Raw genomic sequence first — 23,312 nt, 5'->3', positions numbered from 1 at the left:
CCTTGGAGATCTGCCTGGTTCTGTGTAGAACTACGGAAAATTTTTTTGATAGTAGTACATGAAAGATGTAGATTCATTATGAAGAAAATTCTCTTAAGCTGTTATTGATGTTGGTTTTTTTCTGCACATTGTTTTTATATAGCCCCATACCCTTTCAAATTAATTTGAATGAAATAGCAAAGTCAAGTCCTTTTAATTTGAACTCCTCTAATTCAGAATTTGTAAACAGTCAAGAGTTGGTTATTAAACTGTATGAATAAAGAGATAATTTGATAATCAAATTAATAACAAGTTAGAAAGGAAAATAGTTTATTTGAGAAAGTAAACTTTTCAAGTATTTGAAATATCCATTTGGATTCAAACAATGTATTGCCATTATCACCTAATTAAAACTAATTTGGAAAGACCTCAACTTTGGCATTTTTTTATTAGCATATTTTAAAATTTGTTTTGTGTATCATGCTAAAGATCTTAATGTTCCTAAAGAAAGAATGAGTATCAAAATGTTCCAATTAAGATTAAATTTATACTGCTGCTTTTACCTGTGTTTACATATTTGAACCATGTTTTCTTCGTCTACTTTTGGTCTTTTTTGTTACTGCCCTCAGTAAGAAATAATATACTTGAATTACATAATGTATGAATTGTGTAAGATGTGTCCTTATTAACTGATAGGACTCCTGTTGTGCATAATCTGTATATAATTATCACTTATAGACACAGCTTAAGGAAACATATTGAATAAAGATTTGTTCAGTATAGCTTTATGATTGAACGGGGACATAATGTATGCATAGAAGTTATAGAAAAGTGGATTTAGACTATAAAGAAGAACTTTCTATTGATTAGAGTACTCCACATTTGGATGGAATTATCTTATAATTTCTTGGACTCTAGAAGCGTTTAGCAGAAACTGAATAAGCATTCTTATGAATATTGCAAGCCATGTTCGTTAATTGGATAGAAAAACACAACACAGTGAACTCTGAGATCATGTTAATTCTGAAGTTCTAGGAAATGACCATTTTTTAAAAATTAAGTTACAAATGGGCGTCTAATAACTGAATTTGTGATTTGTATTTGAAAATGGAATTTCTTTTAAACTATTTTGTCATTTAATTTTTATTAATTCAGATTGATCTTTTCCCATTTGTTTACATTCATTGTTTCCTTATCAAAATATTTCTGCAACATTTTTATGTGTGTTTTTATAACTGTGTACAACTTCCTGTCTATTCAGGTCCGTGTATCTTCTTTTGGAACACCACAGATTTCACAAAGGCTGCTTCCCCTCTTGGAACTTCAGTCTCTTATTGAAGATGGTAAAGTATTTATTTAAACACTTTGTTAATTATTTATTAATTATTTAAATTTATTATTAATTATTTAAAGAATGTTTTCTTAATAATGAATGTATTATCACAATAAAAATTCAGTGATTGTATTTGAAAGTAAGTTTCTCAGAAGAATTGCACAGCCTGAGAAAATGTGGGCTGCAGTCATCATGTCAGGGAATAACCACATTGTTTAGAATAAGGATATTTAGAAGATCTGTCTAAACTCCTAAAAACTTTTCTCTAGGTGTTAACTTTCTCGGGGTGCCTTTTAGTATATGGGCTGTGTGTTCCTTATTCTAACCATATTAACAGCCTTCTTCCTTTTCTAGTAACTATTTCCTAAATGATATCTTTTACATCACTTGTTGCATAGAAGCTATCACGAATAATATACTGCAGCTTATTTACATCCACCACATTATCTTTATTGACCTTTTAGTTAAATATAATTTTCTTTTTCATAGATTATGAAATTTCATGATTTGCAGCAATATAGCATAATTGGAAGAATATTGATTTTTTAAAATAAGAAATGTTGTGTCAGGGAGCAGTTTGAATTCATTGGAAGTACTGTGTCATTTCCTGAGTGCATTCTGTCTTACTCTCATCTTCTTATTGAATTCTTGGTTCAGTTTATTACCCATTTGCAGTGCTTGTCATATATGTGTTTATGCATGTATGCATCTATATGTTAGTGCCATTGGATATGCATATGCATTTGCAGTGCATGCTTATTTTATCTATATGGGTGTGAGTGGGTGGGTGTGCAATCTATATGGAGTATGTATGTGTGTATGTATGAGGCAGCTGGATGGTGAATGCCATTAAATTAGTCAAATGTCTGTCATATGTTAAATATGTACCTAAGAAAGCGTGTGTGTGTGTGTGTGTGTGTCTCATGCACATGAGGACAGGGATTTTTGCAAATCAACAAACAGAACACATTAAACACATCTTGGTATTTTCTACATCATGATATTATTGGGTCCCAACCTGTGGATTAGGAACTCAATGGGGTTTACAGAATTATTACAAGTTATACCATTCAAATATTTTCTCAGTTATGTATGTGCTTATTAAAGGTTAAACTACACTAAAACCTTTGGGACATCTATTTACACACACACACACACACACACACACTCATTTAAAGGCAGTGACATTCTACTTTATTCCATAATCTGGACAGTAAGTATTTTTCATTTATTTTTTTCCTGTGGGGATTATTGGGCTAATCTCAAGTAGTCAGGGACCTCAGTGAAAAGGTTCTTACAGTTAACATGTTATCTGTGAACAGGATTATCAGGAGGACCTCTGCCTTTTGGACTCTGAGAAGCATCCTCTGTGATACCACCCATAAATGCAACACTTCCATGTTCATGAACTCTAAAATCCCCTTATTTTATCAAAATTTATTGTCATTCTGTTTCCTCATCTGTCTTGCAACCCCAAATTCTCTTCTTTGTCCATTCTGTGACCTTCATTCAATTGATATATCAGCTCTTTCCCAGGTTATCACCCCGTCTGTGTAATCCTTTCTTCCTCATCTTGGCCACTTGATGAACCATTTGAACTGCACTGTCTTCGCCATCTGCTGCCTTCACTTCCACACGCGTGCTGCTGAACAGAGCTGGAGAAAATCTCAAAACCATGCTGCCTGAGTCCACTACAGATTTATGTTGCATAACCTCAACTGGGTCCCCATTGCAGCAAGGCAGTGCTTTTATGCCTCCTTAATAAATTCACTCCCTGCTTATCACAGCAGCCCTTCCAAACCTTTTCATCCCTCTTCAAATGTCTCGTGGCCCCTCTTCACTTCAGCTTCTCAACTCAGAACTTTGCTTCATAGTTTACCTTTAAAAAAAAAAAAAAGAAAAGAAAGGAAAATTGGGGTCATTTGCTGAGAGCTCCCTCTTTTCTTCACCTTCTTATCTCCCATCACCCGGAGGCTTTCAGCTATTTTCTGCTCTTTCATACTTGTCTTATATAATGAGGTAGCCCTTCTCTTTGCCAAGGGAAACCCCTCTTAAGGAAACACATTGCCTATTTGTGCACACAAATACATGCACAAGCAATCCCATTCTATTCCATTTTCTCCAGCAGATTATCCTCTCCAGCATCTCCACTCTCATTCAGTCTCTCCTTGTCTACTAGCTGCTTCATTACTGCCTACAAACATTCCCTTGTTTCCCCTGGCCCTTTAAAAAAACCTTCTCTTGATCTATCCATTCCCCTCAGCTTTTGCCTCATATCTCTTCTTGCTTCTGTGGGTAAACTCCTTGAGTGTTGCTCCCATCTGTAGTAGGTGCCTCCGCTTCTTTTCCTTTTACTTCTTAACTCTGCAATCTGCTTTCCGACCTAATCATTTGACCGTAACTACACTTTCCAAAGTTATTAATGATCCTTTAATTTCCAAAATTAATGGCCTCCGCTGCTTTTGATGGTAGGTATTTTCTTTCTTCTAGGTTTTTGTGATACCACTCTCTTCTGTTTTTCTTCCTGTCTGAATGCTTCTCATCCTTTGTTGATTTTTTGTTCAGGTTACACCTGCTGACCATGGGTGTCTCACTAGCTCAGTCCTTTTCCCTTGGTAGTATTTCATTTCACTTGGTGATTGCATCAGCTCCTATGGTTTCAGTTATTTTATGCTGACAATTCTCAGTTTTACTTATCTAATCTTAACCTTTGTGCTGACTTCTAAACACATCTTCAACTGCCTGTTTTATATCTCAACCTGGATGTCTGGTAGACATCTTAAACTCAATGTGTGAAAAACATGAACTTATCTTAAGCTCTCCCCTTCCTAACTTTCCTTATTATTTTGAGAGCGCTATTATCTTCTCAGGCCCACAATCTTAGTTATTATTCTCAACTCTTCACTCTTTCTTATCCCTCATATCCAATTTGTTGCCAAGTTCTATTGATTTTAACTTTGTACTGTCTCTCACATTTACCACCTTTTATCCTCTGACACTGCTATCACCTTGATTCAGGCCATGATCACCTCATGGCTGGAATAACACAGTGCCTTCTACTTGGTCTCCCTGCTCCAAGTTTCTCTCCACCTCAGTCCTTTCTTCATTCATCTGTCAAAGTGACATTCTTAAAGGACAGGTCTGACCATGTCAGTTACCTACTCAGAAAACTCTAGTGGCTCTCCATCACCTTCAGGATCAGACAGAAACAGAGGCAGACAGACAGATAGACAGACAGACACACACCTTATACCTCTTCATTTACTTTGTGATACAGTAACATTGACCTTCTTCTTGTTCCTCAAACAAGATGCCCTGACCCCCAAATTTGAGCATTTTTACTGGCTGTCCTCCATGTCTCTCCCTTCTCATCTCTGCTTCCTAGTTTTCCTGATTTCCTTCCAGTCCAAGCTAAAATCCCACCTTCCACAGGATGTCTCACCTAATTCTAGTGCTTTCCCTCCATTGATTATTTCCAATTTATTCTCTGTATATCTTGTTTGTGCATAATTATTAACATGTCTCCTCCGTTAAACTATGTGATCTCTCTGAGAGCAGGGAGTCTTTCATCATTCTTTGTATCTCTAGTGCTTAGGACAGTAAGTGCTTAATGAATATTTATTGACTAACTGATATTGTAACATTTATTCTTTTCTATTGCACTGTCATTTCTCTAACTGTTTTTATCTTTGCTTATGGACATCTTTTTTAAAAGCATGTTAAAGAATTCTCAGGAAAAAAAATTAGCATTATCTTAGTATATTCCTTAACATTGAGATCTTTACTTCAGTCTGTGAGCCAGAGGCTAAGTTTGAGTAAACATCATTAGTACATATATGACCTTGGGTGCAATATACTTAACCTCATTTTATCTATAAAAGGAGTTTTTTGGGATAATGACTTCTGACATCTATCCCAACTCTCTGTAATACTGTGGTCAAATGATAATATTTTCAGGTTTACTTGAGGGTACCAAAAATGCCACATATTTCTGAGGAACTGTACTGGTGGTATTGCTCTAAAGGCCAAATGACTTAGACATGAGTGAACTTGTTAAGCTTGCTTGGGTATATTTTGATATGCAACACATTTCTAAGTAACTTTTTAACAGTGGATTGTGAGATAATATTTTGGAAAAGTTGTATTGCTTAAATTGAGACTTTCATGTGTTTATTATTTATATATATTTTGTATTCATTCCAGAAGGTTGTTTGAGAGGGAATTTTAAGATCCTTTAAATGCATAATTATTTTAATTCTTTAACTTATTCATTGTCCCAGTATTTAAAAGTTTATTCACAGATTATAAATATTATTACAATGAAATCAATTTATTCTTTTTTATTAATTATTATTTTAATTTTAATAAATTATTAATTTATTTTAGAATCAGAAGAGGAATTTTTTGATGCTCCTTGTAGTCCACTAGAAGAAACTCCTCCAGTGCCAATTACTGTTTGTAATGTTCGACAAAGAAAGGCTCAGAGACAAGAGCTTACAAACTTGATTGATTTTACAGTGAAATTTGAGATACCTGAGGTATGTATCATGGTAAAATTGAATAGATATTTAAGAAATTTAATTATAATAATTTTTATTTGTGTAACTTACTACTTTAGCTGTGCCAGTGGAAACTGTTGTTTTCATCCAACTTCAGCTAAAATCTAAAATGCATTTTTTGTTATCTGTGCCTAAATTTTTTTCTTGACTTGTTTCTTGATTTAGGGAAGAAATCTTAAATAAATTTTCTAGATGAATGTCCTGAAGCTGTTCACTTGATATCAATTGTTTCAAACCCTGATGTAATTATATCAGCTTACTTAGAATCGTCTTACACAGTAACAGCCATTTTGGGATAGTTGTCTTGACTAAGTTTTGACTATAGGAACTTCTCTTCCTTCCTTGTTATTCTCACTTGGAATCATCCTTTCTTCTCCTCTTTCCACTTTTTTCTCTCCTTCCTTTCCATCCCCATCCTCCAAGGCTTGATACTATATGAGTTGATTTAATCTGTCGTTTTCTGCTTCTTCCTTTGAACCTTATTGTTGGATCTTATCCATCATAGAGAATGAGGTGGCAGAGTTGGGGTTGGGGTCTGAATTTAAAAAACTGTTAAGTTTTCTGCTCTTTCCTTCCCTTCCTTCAGTATTCCCCACCTAATCTTTTATTCATCCTCTAGTCTCTGGCTTAATTCCTGTGATGAAGGTCATAGACTGCCCACATCTGATTTTTTTTCCTGAAAAATAGATAAATTTAAAAACATATTAGTCCTTATTGTAAAATTTTCCAGCTGGGTCTACATAAAAAAGAGAAGAGTCGAGAAGAGAGCCTTGAAAATAGCCTCGTAATTGGTCTCCCTGTTTCAAATCTCCCCTTACTACAGTCTGTCCTCAACATTGCTGCCCATTTGATTTCCCCTAAATAGAGACCATGTCATGCCCCTTCCCCTGCTTCAACTCTAGTGGCTCTCTATGCCTTTTGGTATAATATAGATCCTCTTCTATTGGCCTGTAAAGCCCTTAGCAACTTGCTCCCAACCTGTCTTTCTTGCCTCATTGTATATTGTTCCTGCCCAGTACAGTCCATCCAAACGGTCCTTCTCTATATATTATATTTATCTGTATACGTTTACTGTCACTCAGATAGAATGTAAACTCCTTGAAATTGGTATTTAAATTTCTTTTAGCACCCAGCACAGTGCCTGGTACATAGTAGGTACATAATGAATGCTTATTAGTTAATTGCTCAAAAAATCCTTAAAAAGTAGGGTCACGAGAAAACCAAATGAAAATTAAGAAGCATCCCTGAAGGATTCTGTTATCAGGATTTCCAATTTCTAGAATTCTCTAAACAACCTCTTCCATCCCTCATTTCCTGGAGCCTTTATCCCTGACTCAGTCCCCATTCTTTTCATCTAGGTGTGTTACTATGCATTCTCTTCTGGAAACCCTTTCCTGGTCTTGGAACTACTGCTGGTGGCTTGAAGTTATGAGGGCGAGTCCTTACTTCCACTGCCTGTCAGATGGAAACTATAGGGCAAAGTCTTGTTCACATTTAAGGGTGGGTTGAAATCTCTTCCTAAGAATTGGACTTGGAAAACTATTTAATCATAGAAATATTCTTCCCTGTGTTAGCTTCTGGAGGGCAGGGACTGTCTTTTGCCTTTCTTTGTGTCCGCAGCACTTACCACAGTGCCTGGTACATAGTAGCCATTTAATAAAAGTTTATTGACTTCATCTATTAGTGAAGAATTTGGAAATTTGGATTGTTTCTAACCATCATTATTAATGGCACTGTTTCTATGGGGGAAATCCATGCCAAATTCCAAATGGTTGGCTTGTGTATGAACTTTTGGAAGTTGTTAATAAATTGGATACAGCAAGGGCCATAGATATGTGACATCTACAGAAGATGAAAGTGAGCAGGTAATGGAGGATAACTACAGAAAGCATAGTCCTTCAAGAATAGTGTTAGGAAACTGAAATACTATGAAAAATTTTGCTCCTAGAGAAGTGAACACACCTTTCTAGAGATAGTTAGGTGGTAGGTTGAATAGAGTGCTGGATCTAGAATCTAAAAGACCTGAGTTCCCATTTGGCCTAGACAGTGGCTTAAACTTTGTCTGCCTTAATTTCCTTAATTGCAAAATGGGGACAATAAAAGTGGGGATAATAAAAGCACCTACCTTCCAGGATTATTGTGAGAATCAAAGGAGAAAATATTTGTAAAGTGCTTAGCACAGTGCCTCCCACATAGTAGGTGATTAATAAATGTTTTATTCCTTCCTTCCTTCTCTCAAAAAGACTGGGGATATAGACATGAAATAAATTTTGTACTGTGAGACGTGTTTGCTATGTCATTTTGCAAAATTTAAAGGTTTTCCTTTGTTACAAAGAAGAGCTCCCTGTGGAGGGGAAGAGAGATACAAGGAAAGGTTTAAACTGTCAAGAACTAAGTTACAACATTTAGGAAAAAAAAATGTTGAGAGTCCTAAGTTTCAGGAGATGAGCTTGCCAAGGGAAGCTAACTACAATGAAAAAATGCTTTTGTTTATTTACTTTAAAACTGAACTAAAAGACAGCAGAATTTGTATCAGGAGCTATGACCAGTATTGATTCCTAGTGACTAATACTGGGAAATACTTCATCTTTGTAGAGAGGTGGTAGACCATGAATATAAGATATTACATACTGTTGATTGCCATGATAACCTTTTTTAATTTTTTAAATAAGGGAGATTGATGAAGGAATATTGATAAATGACTGTGGTGAAATGTACATGAGCAAAACATTACAAAAAAGTGAAAATCTCCCCCTTTAAAAGGGAGAGGGGAAATTAATTGGGTAAAGTGTTGCATAGCTAGGCTATTTTTCCAGTTTTCAGAAAAAAATAAGAGAAATGAATCTTCTTGGAGCCCAGTGATCTTGATTTTGATTTCTGTGAAAATTATAGGATAAATTAGAAAAAGAAGTGATCATCACACATAGTGAGTTGCCAGGGATTCATTAAAAACAGGTTATTGCAGATTAACTTCATTTCGTTTTTAAAATAAATTTTATTGATTTTTTTTTTTTACATCACTAGAATCTTTCCCAGTATCTTTTCTCTTCCCTTTTCCTAAAGAGCCATCCCATATGACAAATAATATTTTAATGAAAAAAAAATAGGAATTGGAGACCAAAAATCTATAAAACTGATCAATACGTTGAAAAATATGAAAATATATGCAGTATCCCACACCCATAGACCTCTCACTTTTAAAAAAAATTGTTTTTTTCTTAATTACATATAAAAACAATTTTTAACATTTGTTTTTTAAAATTTTGAGTTCCAAATTCCCTACTTTGCACCCCCATTAAGAAGACAAGGAATTTGATATAGGTTGTACATGTGTAGTCATACAGAACATTTCCGTAGTAGTCGTGTTGTGAAAGAAAATTGATTCCCACCCACCCCCCCTAAGTTCCCCCCGAAAAAAAGACTAAAGAAAAATAAAATAAAAAGGTATGCTTCAATGTGCATTCAGACTCTATCAGTTCTTTCTCAGGAGATGGATAGTATTTTTCATTCTTTGGAATTGTCTTGGATCATTGTATTGCTGAGAATAACCAAGTCATTCGTAGTTGTACAGTACTACTATTACTGTATAGTGTTCTCCTGGTTCTGCTCACTTCACTTTGCTTCAGTTCATGTAAGTCTTTCCAGGTTTTTCTGAGAGTATCCTGCTTATCATTTCTTATAGCTTAATAGTATTCCATCACAGTCATATACCAATATATGTACAGCCATTTCCCAGTTGATGGGCATTTGCTCAATTTCCAGTTCTTCGCCACCACTATAAATATTTTTTGTACATATAGAGCCTTTTCCTTTTTGTTTTTTATCTCTTTGGAATACAGACTTAGTAGTGGTATACTGGAACTAAGGGTATGCATGATTTTATAGTTCTTTGGACATAGTTCCAAATTGCTCTCCAGAATGGTTGAATTAATTCACAATTCCACCAACAGTGCATTAGTGTCTTAGTTTTCACACGTCCTGTCCAGCATTTGTCATTTTCTTTTTCTGTCATATTAGCCAATCTGATAAGTGTGGGGTGGTAGTTCAGAGTTGTTTTAATTTAAAATAGTGATTTAGAGTGTTTTTCCATTTGATTGTAGATAGCTTTGATTTCTTCTTATAAGTGTAGGGTGGTAGTTCAGAGTTGTTTTAATTTACAGTTCTCTAATCAGTAGTGATTTAGAGTGTTTTTCCATTTGATTGTAGATAGCTTTGAAAACTGCCTGTTCATATTCTTTGACCACTTATCAATTAGTGAATGACTTGAATTCTTATAAATTTGACTTGGTTCTCTGGATAGTTGAGAAATGAGGCCTTTCTCAGAGAAACATGCTGTAATTTTTTTTTCGTATTTATGATTACTGTGTGTTTCCCTCCATCCTAGTTTTCCCCTTGTTTATCCTATTCTTTCTTCTTTCAGTCTGTCCATCTTCAAAAGTATTTTGCTTCTGACTACTGCTTTCTCCTAATCATCCCTCCCTTCTGTCAAGCTCTGGACTGCCTCCGCCTCCCACCCCATCTTCTTCCCCTCCTACTTTTCTGTAGGATAAGATAGATTTCTATACCCAACTGAGTGTGTATTCTTCCCCTCTTTGGGCAAATTCTGATGACAATAAAGTTCAAGCACTCTCTTCCACTTCTTTCATCCTCCCCTTCACTGTAAAAGCTCTTTCATGCCTTTTTTATATGAGGTAATTTACTCTATTATACTTCTCACTTTTCCTTTCTGCCATTGAATTCTTCTTTCTCACCCATTAATTTTATTTTTTTAGATAATTATCTTATTCAACTCCCACTCATGCCCTCTATGTATACTCCTTCTAATTGCCCTAATAATGAGAAAGTTTTCTTAGGAGTTATAAGTATCATTTTTCTTCTGTAGGAAAGTAAACAGTTTAACCTTATTGAATCCCTTATGAATTCTCTTTCATGTTTACCTTTTTAGGCTTCTCTTGAGTCTTATATTTGAAAGTCATATTTTCTGTTAAGCTCTGGTCTTTTGATCAGGAATACTTGAAAGTTCTCTATTTCATTAAATGTCTATTTTTCTTGGTTGTAATCCTTGCTCCTTTGCCATACAGAATATCATGTTCCAAGCCCTCTGATCTTTTAATGTAGAAGCTGCTACATCTTGTGTTATTGTGACTGTGGCTCCACAATATTTAAATTGTTTCTTTCTGGTTGCTTGTAATATTCTCTCCTTGACCTGGGAGCTCTGGAATTTGGCTTTAAGATAATTTATTGAAATTTGTTGTCTGGGTGGTTCTTTTTTTTTTTTTTTTTAATCTTGGCTTTCAGGTAGTCCAGATATTCTTAAATCATCTCTCCTTGATCTATTATCTAGATCATTTGTGTTTCCAGTGAGATAGTTGACGTTTTCTTCTGTTTTTTGTTCATTTGATTTTATTTGATTGATTATTGATGTCTCATGGAGTCATTAGCATCCACTTGCCCAATCCTAATTTTTCAGAATCATTTTCCTTCAGTGAGCCTCCTTTTCCACTTGGCCAATTTTACTTTTTAAGGAATTCTTTTCTTCAGTGAATTTTTATACATCTTTTTCTGTTTGGCCAATTCTGCTTTTTAAGGAGTTACTCTCCTTAGTGAATTTTTGTATTTCTTTTTCCATTTGTTCAATTCTACTTTTTAAGATTTTTTTTTTATTGAATGTTTGTGCCTCTTTTATCATTTGGTCTATTCTGTTTTTCAAGGTCTTATTTTCTTCAGTATTTTTCTGTGCCTCCTTCACCAAGCTCTTGACTCTTTTTTTATGATTTTCTTGCATCACTCTCATTTCTTTTCTCATTTTTTTCTTTACCTTTCTTATTGGATTTTCAAAATTCTTTTTGAGCTCTTCCAGAAATTCTTTTGGAGCCTAACAAAAATTCACATTTTTCTTTTAGTCTTTGAATGTAGCAGTTTTGACTTTGTTGTTGTCTTCTGAGTTTGTGTTTTCATCTTCTCTGGCACTATAATAATTTTTTATGGTCCAGTTCTTTTTTGTTTTTTGCTCATTTTCTCAGTCTGTCTCTTGACTATTCATGTTAAAGTTAGGCTCTGCTTCCGGGGTGGAGGGGGGCACTGTCCCAAGCTTCAGGTTTTTTATGCAGCTGTTTTTAGAGCTAGTTCTGGGAGTCTGTAAGTTTTTGGTTCTTCCAAGATGGTATGATTTAAGGAGAGGTGTGTTTACTACTCTACTGGATTGTGATCTGGTCTGTGAGCTACCACATGTGCTCCTTTCTGTCCTGGAACTGTGACCAGGGTTCTCACTTCCCTGGGGTTTACAAACTTTGATATGCTAGTGATTGTGTTCCTCTTTGCCCTGGGACTACAATCCAGGACTGTTAACCAGATTTGAGAATGGGCAATACAACAAAGTCCTGAACCCAGTGCCAGTAAAGGGACTTCAGTTATCTCCTTCATTGTCTAACTTCCTTATTGTCTGTGGGCTGAGAGCACCAGAAGCCTCTGCTGCTGTCACTGATTCAGTTACCCCAAAGGCTCCTGCTGGTTTGCTGGGGCAGAACCTGTGCTGGCTGCATTAGTACTGAACTGTCTTCCACTCTCACCCTAATGTGACCGACATTTCCTGTTGACCTTCTAAATTGTTTTGGGCTGGAAAATTGTTTCACCTTGTCCTTTTGTGGATTCTGCCACTTTTTTGTTTTGAGGTGTTATTTAAAGGTGTTTGGAGGGGGATTTGGGAGGGCTTAGGTAAGTCCCTGCTTTTTCAACACCGTCTTGGCTTCACCCCCAAACATCTCACTTTTGCAGAGGAGTGAGGTGGGGGTATCTTCTCGTATTTGTTCTTTGGTGCTATACTTTTGTTTGTAGTTTTGAAACATTCAGTTTTAATTATATTGTGATTCTTTCCACTTGCATTGTTATGGTCATTGGGTATTTTCTTGGCTGTGCTTATTTCACTCTGAATCAGGTTATATAAATCTTTCTGTATTTCTCTATAGTAATATTTATTATCTCTGACACACAGTAATATTGTGTTATATTTGTGTGGTACAGTTTATTTTGCCATTCTTCATTTGATGAGCATATACTTTTCTTTCAATTCTTTGCAATTATAAAAAGTTCTGCTAACAATATTTTGGTATGTATAAACACTTTCTTCTTATCAGTGATTTCCTTATAAGCCTAGTAGTGTGGAATCTCTAAGTCAATGGGTATGACATTTTTTTCTTTTTCTTTTTGGCTAGGCAATGGGGTTAAGTGACTTGCCCAGGGTCGCACAGCTAGTAAGTGTTATGTGTCTGAGGTCAGATTTGAACTCAGGTCCTCCTTAATCCAGAGCCGGTACTCTGTCCACTGCGCCTCATAGTTTCCCCCGTTATGACATTTTTATCACTTTATTTGTATCATTCCAATTTTATTTCCAAAATGGTCGTGTGATTCGTAGCTCTGTTAATAATGCACTCATATACTTGTCTTCTCAAAACTCCTCCAGTACTGACAGTCTCATCTTTTATTTTCTTTGCCAGTTAATTTACTGAGTATGAAATGAAACTTCTGAGTTATGTCAATTTGCATTTCTCTTATTATGAGTGATTTGGAGTATTCTTTCATATAGTTGATAGTAGTTTGCAACTTTTCTGAGAACTGTTTGTTCACAGCCTTTGACCACTCATCTATAAACTTTATACACACACACACACACACACACACACGTGCGCGCACATACACACATATTCTGGTTTTCTATATGTTTTGTATGCTAAACTGTTATCTGAAGAATCTACACCCAAAAACTTGTTAATGAAAATCTATGTCCAAATCCTTATATGTGGTTGGAGGAATAGTTCACAGGACTTATTCATGAGCAAATATAATTTGTTTAGACATTACAGAAGGATAGTATATTATCCCCAGATTTAAAAAGGTGGAAGAGAACAGAATGGATTATGTTTGAGATATTGCAGCAACCCTAGCTTTTTCCTGAATTGAAAACATATTTGTTAAACATCAATATTCTGGTCTCAGTATATGTCTTGAAAACATAGAATTCTACAATAACTAAAGAATCAAAATTATGAGTCACCAACCAATCAATCACCCAACATTGATTTAGTACTTACTGTATGCTAGGTACTATGCTAAGTTCTGGGGTTACAAAGAAAGGCAAAAACAGTTTCTGCTCTCAGAGAGAGCAGAGAGAGAGAGAGTTTCTGCTTCTGTTCTAATGGGGGAGACAATTACCAACTATGTCCAATTAAGATATCTACAGGGTAAATTGGAGGTAATCTCAGAGGGAGGGCTGTAGCATTGATAAAACACTAAAAAAGTCTCCTTGGAGAATATAAGATTTTTGATTAGACTTGAAGGAAACTGGGAAAGTCATGAGGTGGAGATGAGGAGGGAGAGAGTTCCAAGGAATTGGGTGTACCTCTATGCAAAGGCACTGAAACAGAGAATGGAATATCATATGCTGAGACTAGCAAGTAGACAGAGCATAGAGGCTATGGAGGGGAGAAAAATGTAAGAAGACTGGAAAGATAGGAAGGGTTGCACCTTGTAAAGAGTTTTAAATGTTAAATAAGAGATTTTATATTTGATTCTGGGTGTAATAGGGAGTCATTGAATTTGAGTAGGAAGGTGATATGGTCAGAACCGTACTTTAGGAGGATCATTTTAGCAGCTAAGTAGAGGATAAACTGCAGTGATGGAGAATTGAAGCAGAGAGATCCACTGGTGTGGTAATGAAAGAATCCACTAGGGTAAGATGCTAAGAGCCAACACCAGGGTGACTGCTATGTCAGAGAAGAGAAGGGGAGGTGTATACGAGATGCAACAATGCTTGGCAACAGATTAGATTTAGGGATTGAATTAAAGTGAGCAGTTGACAATGACACTACATTGTAACCCTGGGAGAACTTAGGAAAAGGAGAGGATTTGGAGAGCAAAATAATGAGTTCCTTTTTTGACATACTGATTTAAGATGTCTAGGGAATACATAACCAATTTAAAATATCTGGTAGGTAGTTGGAGATGTGAGACTGAATGTCAGGAGAGCATAACTTAGATAAATACTAGGCTAAATAAATAGATCTGAGAATCATCATATAAGAAGGAGAGAAAAAGGACCAAGATAGAGCCTTGGGGGATACTCATAGTTAGTGGGCACAAGCTAGATGAAGATCCAGTAAAGGAGACTTAAACTATTCAGATTAGACAAAACAGAAAAAAAGCAATAATTCGTAAGGCCATAAAACATCCTAAATAGATATATAATCTTAACATTAAAAAAAAAATTAAAAGTAGCACGTCATATCTATATATTTAACAGTTGGTTCTCTGAGCCAGCTAGGTGGTACAATGGATAGAATGCTGGCTCTGAAGTCAGGAAGATTTGAGTTCAGATCCTGTCTCAGACACTTAATTAGCTAGGTGACCCCAGGCAAGTCACTTAACTTCTGTTTGCCTCAGTTTCCTCAACTGTAAAATGGTGGTAATGATGTTATCTATCTCATAGGGTTGTTGTGAGGATCAAGATAATATTTGGAAAGCACTTAGGACAGGCTTGGCACATATTAAGTTCAAATGCTTATTTCCTTTCTTTCTCTCGGATAAAAAAAATCCACTCACAGCACATTTTTAAAATTTTAATTTATTAATATTTTCTCCATCAATTTCTTAAGTCTAGACAATAAAAACAAATTGTTCCCCCATTTGAAACATTTGACGATTTGAGGTAAAAATGCTCACACTGAAAATTTAACAGTGCCCTGACTCTTGGAAGCAGGATCAAGCTGATTCTAGTACACCCTTGCATGCAGTGATTAATCTTTTGCTGTTGGAGTGTGATGAAAAGGATCAGTGGGAGACCAGTTTTTTCCCATATTTTACCTGTCTACTGATTATAACTTAGAGAAATTTATAGTAATTCTGTTTCAGAGTCAGCCTGGAGACTTTCATTAAAAAGAAACCTACTCTTTGGTGATTATTGTGGTGCCCATTGTTACTTTGATTTGTTTTATGATTTGTTATTTTTGTTTGTTTGTTTTTGTTTGTCCAGTTATTTTTCAGTTGTGTCTGACTCTTTTTGAGTCAAGGAGTTAACTTTGGGGTTTTTCTTGGCAGAGATACTGGAGTAGTTTGCCATTTTTTTCTCCAGATGCAGAAACTGAGGCAAACAGGGTTAAGTAACTTCCTCTTGTTTAAATATTACAGAACGCTGTGTCAGAAGGGACCCCCAAACCTAGTCCAATCTGTACTTGAATCGTAATGCCTTTAATAGTGTGCTGGGCAAGTGGTCATCCAGGCCCTACTTGAAGAGTGCTTGTGAGAGAGAGAGCTCCATTACCTTCTGAGACAGCTCAGTCCACTTTTAGATGTATCTCTTAGAAAGTTTTATCTGAGCTAAAATCTGTCTGTCTGCAGCATGCATCCACTTATTGTTCTTATTTATGTCATCTAAGACAAACAGAATAAATCTAAAACTCTCTTCCATTCTTGAGATCCATCTTGGTCACTCTCCTCTCAAGTGTTTTTAAATAGCAGTTATGGAAATAATAATTCTTATATATTTTATGTACATAAAAATATATATATAATTCTTATATATTTTTATCTTTCTTTTTACAGTTCTATAAAGTTGATTGAGAAACCACTTTTAAAAATTGCAGTGCGTATTTGTGTATTTCTTTAGACATAATTAATATTTGCAATAAAAAATGCAATGAACAATGAAGTGACCCTACTGTGACCTTATGTATTTATTTTAAGGAATAGAGCTTATTGCATTATTTCATTATAAATTTTTTTGTTTGATTTTGGTCTCTCTTCTCTCCCTTTTACCTCCCCCACAGGTTTTAATTCAATGTTACCGCCTTATTGAAAATTTGGAGCAACCTATGGTGGAATTAGATATCCTAGGATTAGGCACAGAGATTCAATTAAGAAGATTTGACATGAGAGCAAGTGCTTACCTGAAGGAAATTTGTTTAAAATGTCCAGAGTACCTGGGTATGATTCTCTCTGGTTTGTTTTTTGGGGAAAATAAGTAAAAATAAATTAATTTAATGATTATTATCGGGAAAATTCATAAGCTGCTAAAATTCTAGATTTAGAGATAAAAGGGTCCTTAGAGGCCATCCAGTTCAACCTTTGGAAAGAACACTCACTTTGGAGTCAGGGAACCTACACTGAAAGCCTTGTTCTCTCACTAGTTAGTTATGTGACCATTGACAACGTATTTCTCTGGATTGTATGTGAGTATCTAGAAGGGAATAAATATAAAAGATGATGTGAAGGCAGAATTAACAAGACTTGGCAATGTTTTGGATTGTGAAGAGAAAGTGAAGAGTAAGGTTGACTCCTAAGGTTGTGAATCTATAGAAGACTTCTTGATTTTTTTCATATTTGTTATCTTCAAGTTAAGTTGTTCTTCTGCTTCTGGTTATTTCACTTGTATCACTTAGTTCAAGTCTTCCCATGTTTATTTGGATCTCTTATTTGTTACTTCTTTTAGTAAAATGTTATTCCATTACATTTATATACTACAGCCATTTCTCAATTGATGGGTAGCTATTTTGTTTCCAGTTCTTTACTACAACAAAAAGTACTGCTGTAAGTACTCTTGTACAAATGTGCCCTTAGCCTCCATCCTTGATCTTGGGATATATACCTAGTAATAGTATCTCTGGATCAAAGGGTATGTACATTTTAGTGATTTTGGGGCATAGTTCAAATTAATTCCAGAATGATTGAACATCCAATTCACAGCTCTACTCACTGATATATTAGTATACTGGTCTTCCCACAACCCATCCTACAATTGCTCTGCAATATCTGCCCTTTTACCACTATAGTTTATATCTTTCCTTCACCTTCAATGAGAAGGAGCTGAAGTCAGGCCTCAGCTAATAATAGATGTTTTTGGAAATAGTACTATCTAGAATATAAGGAATCTCAGCTTTGTTTTATGCTTTAGGGAGACTGGGGGAGAAATGCTTTGCCTAGACATAGGCAAATAGGTGGAGACTCAGATAAGTAATTTGAAAGAAATCAATGGCTTTACCAGCTAGTTGTCAACTTTTATCCCACCCTTCCTGTGGCCTGAAACTCATATATACAAAATTAGCCTTTTCCCTGGAACTCTTACTAGAGTAAGATGAGGGATAGTATTGTCTCTTTCTTTTCCACAAGAGCTATCAGACTTCTTGTTCTGCTTTTGTGACTGTCTTTTCCCTTTAAGACTGCCCGTGGTTTTCATTTGAACTTGATTTTACAGTATAGTTATTGGGAGTTGTACTAGGAGTAGAGCATGTAAAATTTGATTTAGAACTTAGACTTTCTAGAGATGATTCTGAATCTCCTATTCTTCTGCAAATGTCTTGGGTAGCATTTGAAAAGGGATTATGTATGCCTTTTACAAACATAATGCTTGCTCTATTATTTTTGGAAGACAGTTTACTGATTGTATAGTAGTCACAAAGCATACAAGGCCTGTTCCTTTTATTTGTAGTAGAACAAATCACAAGAAAGATTCTTGAGTAGTAGAGGGTTAGACACAGGGTACCTAGTACATCAATTTCTTGTTCCTTATATAGCTTGCTGTACCATGCTGCCATTCTTTTCTGCCTCCATCATCTTAGAGTGAATAGATGGGGGGACCTCAAGTGTTGAATTGGGGTTTTCACCAGTACTGATTGGCTGCTATATTCCCTATACATTTCTCTAAGTTACCCTTTTAATCTGATAAGCTTTGGGCAAAAACATTCCTCTTTCTCAAAAGAGTTGAGTCATAGGATCAGAAATTTAGAGCTGATGTGGGAACTCAGAGCCATCTAGTCCAATCTCCTTATTTTCCAGATGAGGAAACAGACCCATGGAGGTACAAATGGACTAATTTGTAGTAAGGTAGTAAGCATCAGAGGTGGAATTTGAACCGAGGTCCTCTGAATCCAGAGCCTTTCCACTATATCATATTGCCTCTGCAGTGTTCTGTTGTGTTATCTCAAACTAAATTTTTAGTAGTCAGCTATGATATGTTACACTACTTTTCAATCCTAGCATCGAAAATTCATCTTCTTTTGTCATGCTCCCACCACTTTTAAAAAGTTATCTGTAGATAGCGTGTTATGTGAATAACAAACTGAAAACAGCATATAGCTAGGCACATAATTGGCACTTAACAGATATTTGTTGATTGGTGAACAAAATCAAGCTTACAGCAAAATTAATTTGATACGTATTTGTCAGTAAATATTTATTAAACACTTATTACTTGTCAAGACATAGTGCTAGTGTCTAAATGGTATCTTTTATTGACATTTTCTTTCCTTTTTTCCTCTAATATATTTTTAGTTTTCAGCATTCAATTCCATAAGATTTTGAGTTCTAAGTTTTTTTCCACCTCCTACTTATTTCTTCCCCGCACTCCAATACGATGTACAATCTGATATAGGCTCTACATATACATTCATGTTAAGCACATTGTCCCATTAGTCATGATGTAAAGAACAATTAGAATTAATGGGAGGAACCATAAGAATGAAGCATTAAAACAAAACAACAAAGGACAAGGAGATCAAATAGTATGCTTCTATCTGCATTCAGACTCCATATTTCCTTCTCTGGGTGTGTATTAGCATTTTCCATCATGAATGTTTTGGAATTGTCTTAGATTCTTGCATTGCTGGGAAGAGTCAAGTCTATCAAAGTCAGTCATCCCATAATGTGGCTGTTACTATGTACAGTGTTCTCCTGGTTCTGCTCATTTCACTCTGCATTAGTTCATGTAAGTTTTTCCAAGTTTTTTTGAAGTCTGGCTGCTCATCGTTTCTTATAGAACAATAATATTCCATTATATTCATGTACCACAACTTGTTCAGACATTACCCGGTTGATGGGCATCCCCTCAATTTCCAATTCTTGGCCACCACAAGAGCTGCTATAAATATTTTTGTACATGTGGGTCATTTTCCCTTTTTTATGATCTATTTGGGATACAGACCTTGGAGTGCTATTGCTGAATCAAAGGGTATGCACATTTTTATAGCCCTTTGGGCATAGTTCCAAATTGCTCTCCAGAATGGTTGGATCAGTTCACAACTCCACCACAATGCTTTAATGTTTCAATTTTCCTACATCTTCTCCAACATTTATCATTTTCCTGTTTTGTCATGTTAGCCAATCTTATAGGTGTGATGTGGTACCTCAGGGTTGTTTTGATTTGCATTTCTCTAATCAATAGTGATTTAGAAAATTTTTTGATATCAGTATAGATAGCTTTAGTTTCCTCCTCAGAACTGCCTGTTCATATCCTTTGATCATTTATCAATTGGGGAATGACTTATATTCTTAGAAATTTGACTCAGTTCTCTATATAGTTTAGAAATGAAGACTTTATCAGAAACATTGGTTGTAAAAATTCTTTCTCAGTTTTCTGCTTCCCTCTGAATCTTGGATGCATTGGCTTTATTTGTGCGAACAGTTTTCAAATTAATATAATCAGAATTGTCCATTTTGTATTTCATAATGTTCCCTATCTTTTGTTTGGGTATAAATTCTTCTCTTCTCTGTAGATCTGAAGGGTAAACTATGCCTTGCTCTTCTAGTTTGCTTACAGTATCAGTCTTTATATCTAAATCATGTATCCATTTTGACTTTATGTTGGTATAGGGTGTAAGATGTTGGTCTGTGCCAAGTTTCTGCCATTACTATTTTCTAGTTTTCCCAGCAGCTTTTGTTAAATATTTAAGTTCTTACCCCAGAAACTTGAGTCTTTGGATTATCAAATAGTAGATTACTGTAGTCATTGACTGTTGTGTCTTGCATACCTAACGTATTCCACTGATCTACCACTCTATTTCTTAGCCAGTACCTAGTAGTTTTGATGATTGCTGCTTTATAATGTAATTTGAGATTTGGTACAGGTAGGCCACCTTCCCTTGCATTTCTTTTCATTAATTCCCTTGATGTTCTGGACCTTTTGTTCTTCCAGATGAATTTTGTTATTGTTTTTTCTGGCTCTGTAAAATAATGTTTTGGTAGTTTGATTGGTATGGCACTGAATAAGTAAATTAACTTAGGTAGAACTGTCATCTTTATTTTATTTATTTATTTATTTTTGGTGAGGCAATTGGGGTTAAGTGATTTGCTCAGAGTCACACAGCAAGTGACTGTTATATGTCTGAGGTTGGATTTGAACTCCAGTCCTCCTGACCCCAAGGCAGGTGCTCTATCCATTGCACCACCTAACTGCCCCCTGTTGTCATTTTTATTATATTAGCTCAGCCTACCTATGAGCAACTGATATTTTTCCAATTAATTAGATCTGACTTTATCTGTGTGAAAAGTGTTTTGTGATTGTGTTCATTTAGGTAGATTCTCAAATATTTTATAGTCCACAGTAACTTTAAATGGAATTTCCTTTTCTATCTCTTGCTGCTGGACTTTGTGATATATAGAAATGCTAATGATTTATATGGGTTTATTTTAGATCCTGTAATTTTGGTAAATTTGTTTAATATTTCAAGTAATTTTTTACATAATTCTCTAGGATTCTCTGTACCATCTGTAAAGAGTGATAGCTTTGTTTCTTCTTTGCCTATTCTAATTCCTTCAATTTCTTTTTCTTCTCTAATTGCTACAGCTAACATTTCTAGCACAATATTGAATAACAGTGGTGATAATGGATATCCTTATTTCACCCCTGATCATATTGGAAATACTTCTAGCTTATCCCCATTGCATCTGATGCTTGCTGATGGTTTTTGACAGTGCTAGCTGTCATTTTAAGGAAGACTCCATTTATTCCTATACTCTGTAGTGTTTTTAATAGGAATGGCTGTTGTGTTTTGTCAGATGTTTTTTCTGCATCTATTGAAATAATCATATGATTTCTGTTAGTTTTATTGTTGGTATGGTTAACTATGCTGATATTTTTCCTAATATTGAACCAGCCCTGCATTCCTGGTATAAGTCCTACCTCCTCATAGTGTATTATCCTCATGATAAGTTGTTGTTATCTCTTTGCTAATATTTAATTTAAAATTTTTGCATCTATATTTGTTAGGGAAATTGGTCTGTAATTTTCTTTTTCTGTTTTGGCTCTTCCTAGTTTAGGTATCAGCACCATATTTGTATCATAAAAAGAATTTGGTAGGACTCCTTATTTTCCCAAATAGTTTATATAGTATTGGAATTCGTTGTTCTTTAAACATTTGATAGAATTCACTTGTAAATCCATCTGGCCCTACAGATTTTTCCTTAGGAAGTTCGTTGATGGCTTGTTCAATTTCTTTTTCTGAAATGGGGTTGTTTAAGTATTTTCCTTCCTCTTCGTTAATCTGGGCAATTTGTATTTTTGTAAATATTCATCCATTTCACTAAGATTGTCAAATTTATTGGCATACAGTTGGGCAAAATAGCTCCTAATTATTGTTTTGATTTCTTCTTCATTAATGGTGAATTCACCCTTTTCATTTTTGATGCTGGCAAGTTGGTTTTCTTTTTTTTTTTTAATCAAATTAACCAAAGGTTTATCTATTTTATTGTTGTTGGGTTTTTTTTGTTTGTTTTTTTTTCAGAAAACCAGCTCTTAGTTTTATTTATTAGTTCAATAGTTTTCTTAATTTCAATTTTATTAATCTTTCCTTTGGTTTTCAGAATTTCTAATTCGATATTTAATTGGGGATTTTCAAATTGTCCTTTTTGTAGCTTTTTTAGTTGCGTGCTCAATTCATTGATCTCTCTTTCTCTATTTTATTCATGTAAGCATTTAGAGATATAAAACTTCCCTTAAGGACCACTTTTGCTGCATCCCATAAGTTTTGGTATGTTGTCTCATTGTCATTCTCTTGGATGAAGTTATTGATTGTTTCTGTGATTTATTGTTTAACCCACTTATTCCTTAGGTTTAGATTATTAGTTTTCAATTAATTTTTAGTCTATCTTTCAATGACCCTTTGTTACATGTGATTTTTATTGCATTATGGTCTGAAAAGGATGCATTTAGTATTTCTGCCTTTCTGCATTGGATTGTGAGGTTTTTAGGCCCTAGTATATGGTTAGTTTTTGTGTAGATGCCGTGTACCACAGAGAAAAAGGTATATTCCTTTCTGTTTCCATTCAATTTTCTACAGAGGCTAAACATATTTAACTTTTCTAAGTTTCTGTTGATCTCCTTAACTCTTTCTTGTTTATTTTGTGGTTAGAGTTATCTAGTTTTGAAAGGGGGAGGTTGAGGTCTGCTACTAGTATAGTTTTGCTGTCTATTTCTTCCTGTAGCCCTCTTAACTTCTCTTTTAAGAATTTGGCTGCTATACCACTTGATGCATATTTTAGTAATGATATTACTTCATTATCTGTGGTACCTTTCTATTTTTGCTTTTGCTTTGTCTGAGATCAGGATTGCTACCCCTGTTTTTTTTACGTCAACTGAAGCATAATATATTCTGCTCTAGCCTTTTATCTTTACTCTGTGT

General features: G+C 35.0%; 1 protein-coding gene across 3 annotated transcripts in view; it reads left to right on the top strand.

Annotated features, from left to right (window-relative positions):
- Positions 1-23,312, top strand: part of LOC114025632 (vacuolar protein sorting-associated protein 13A-like) — a 282,189-nt gene that overhangs the window by 70,392 nt on the left and 188,485 nt on the right. For all 3 annotated transcript variants that reach the window (XM_027839097.1, XM_027839099.1, XM_027839098.1), the window contains exons 24-26: positions 1,241-1,322; positions 5,699-5,850; positions 16,689-16,845. In XM_027839097.1, the coding sequence (XP_027694898.1) occupies positions 1,241-1,322; positions 5,699-5,850; positions 16,689-16,845 (391 nt within the window). The remainder of the gene's footprint in view (positions 1-1,240; positions 1,323-5,698; positions 5,851-16,688; positions 16,846-23,312) is intronic.

Source organism: Vombatus ursinus, unplaced genomic scaffold (assembly GCF_900497805.2).
Source record: "Vombatus ursinus unplaced genomic scaffold, bare-nosed wombat genome assembly UNPS02014832.1, whole genome shotgun sequence".
Classification (NCBI taxonomy): Eukaryota; Metazoa; Chordata; class Mammalia; order Diprotodontia; family Vombatidae; genus Vombatus; species Vombatus ursinus.
Note: the sequence above shows the minus strand (reverse complement) of the source record. Positions and strands in the feature narration are given on the sequence as shown.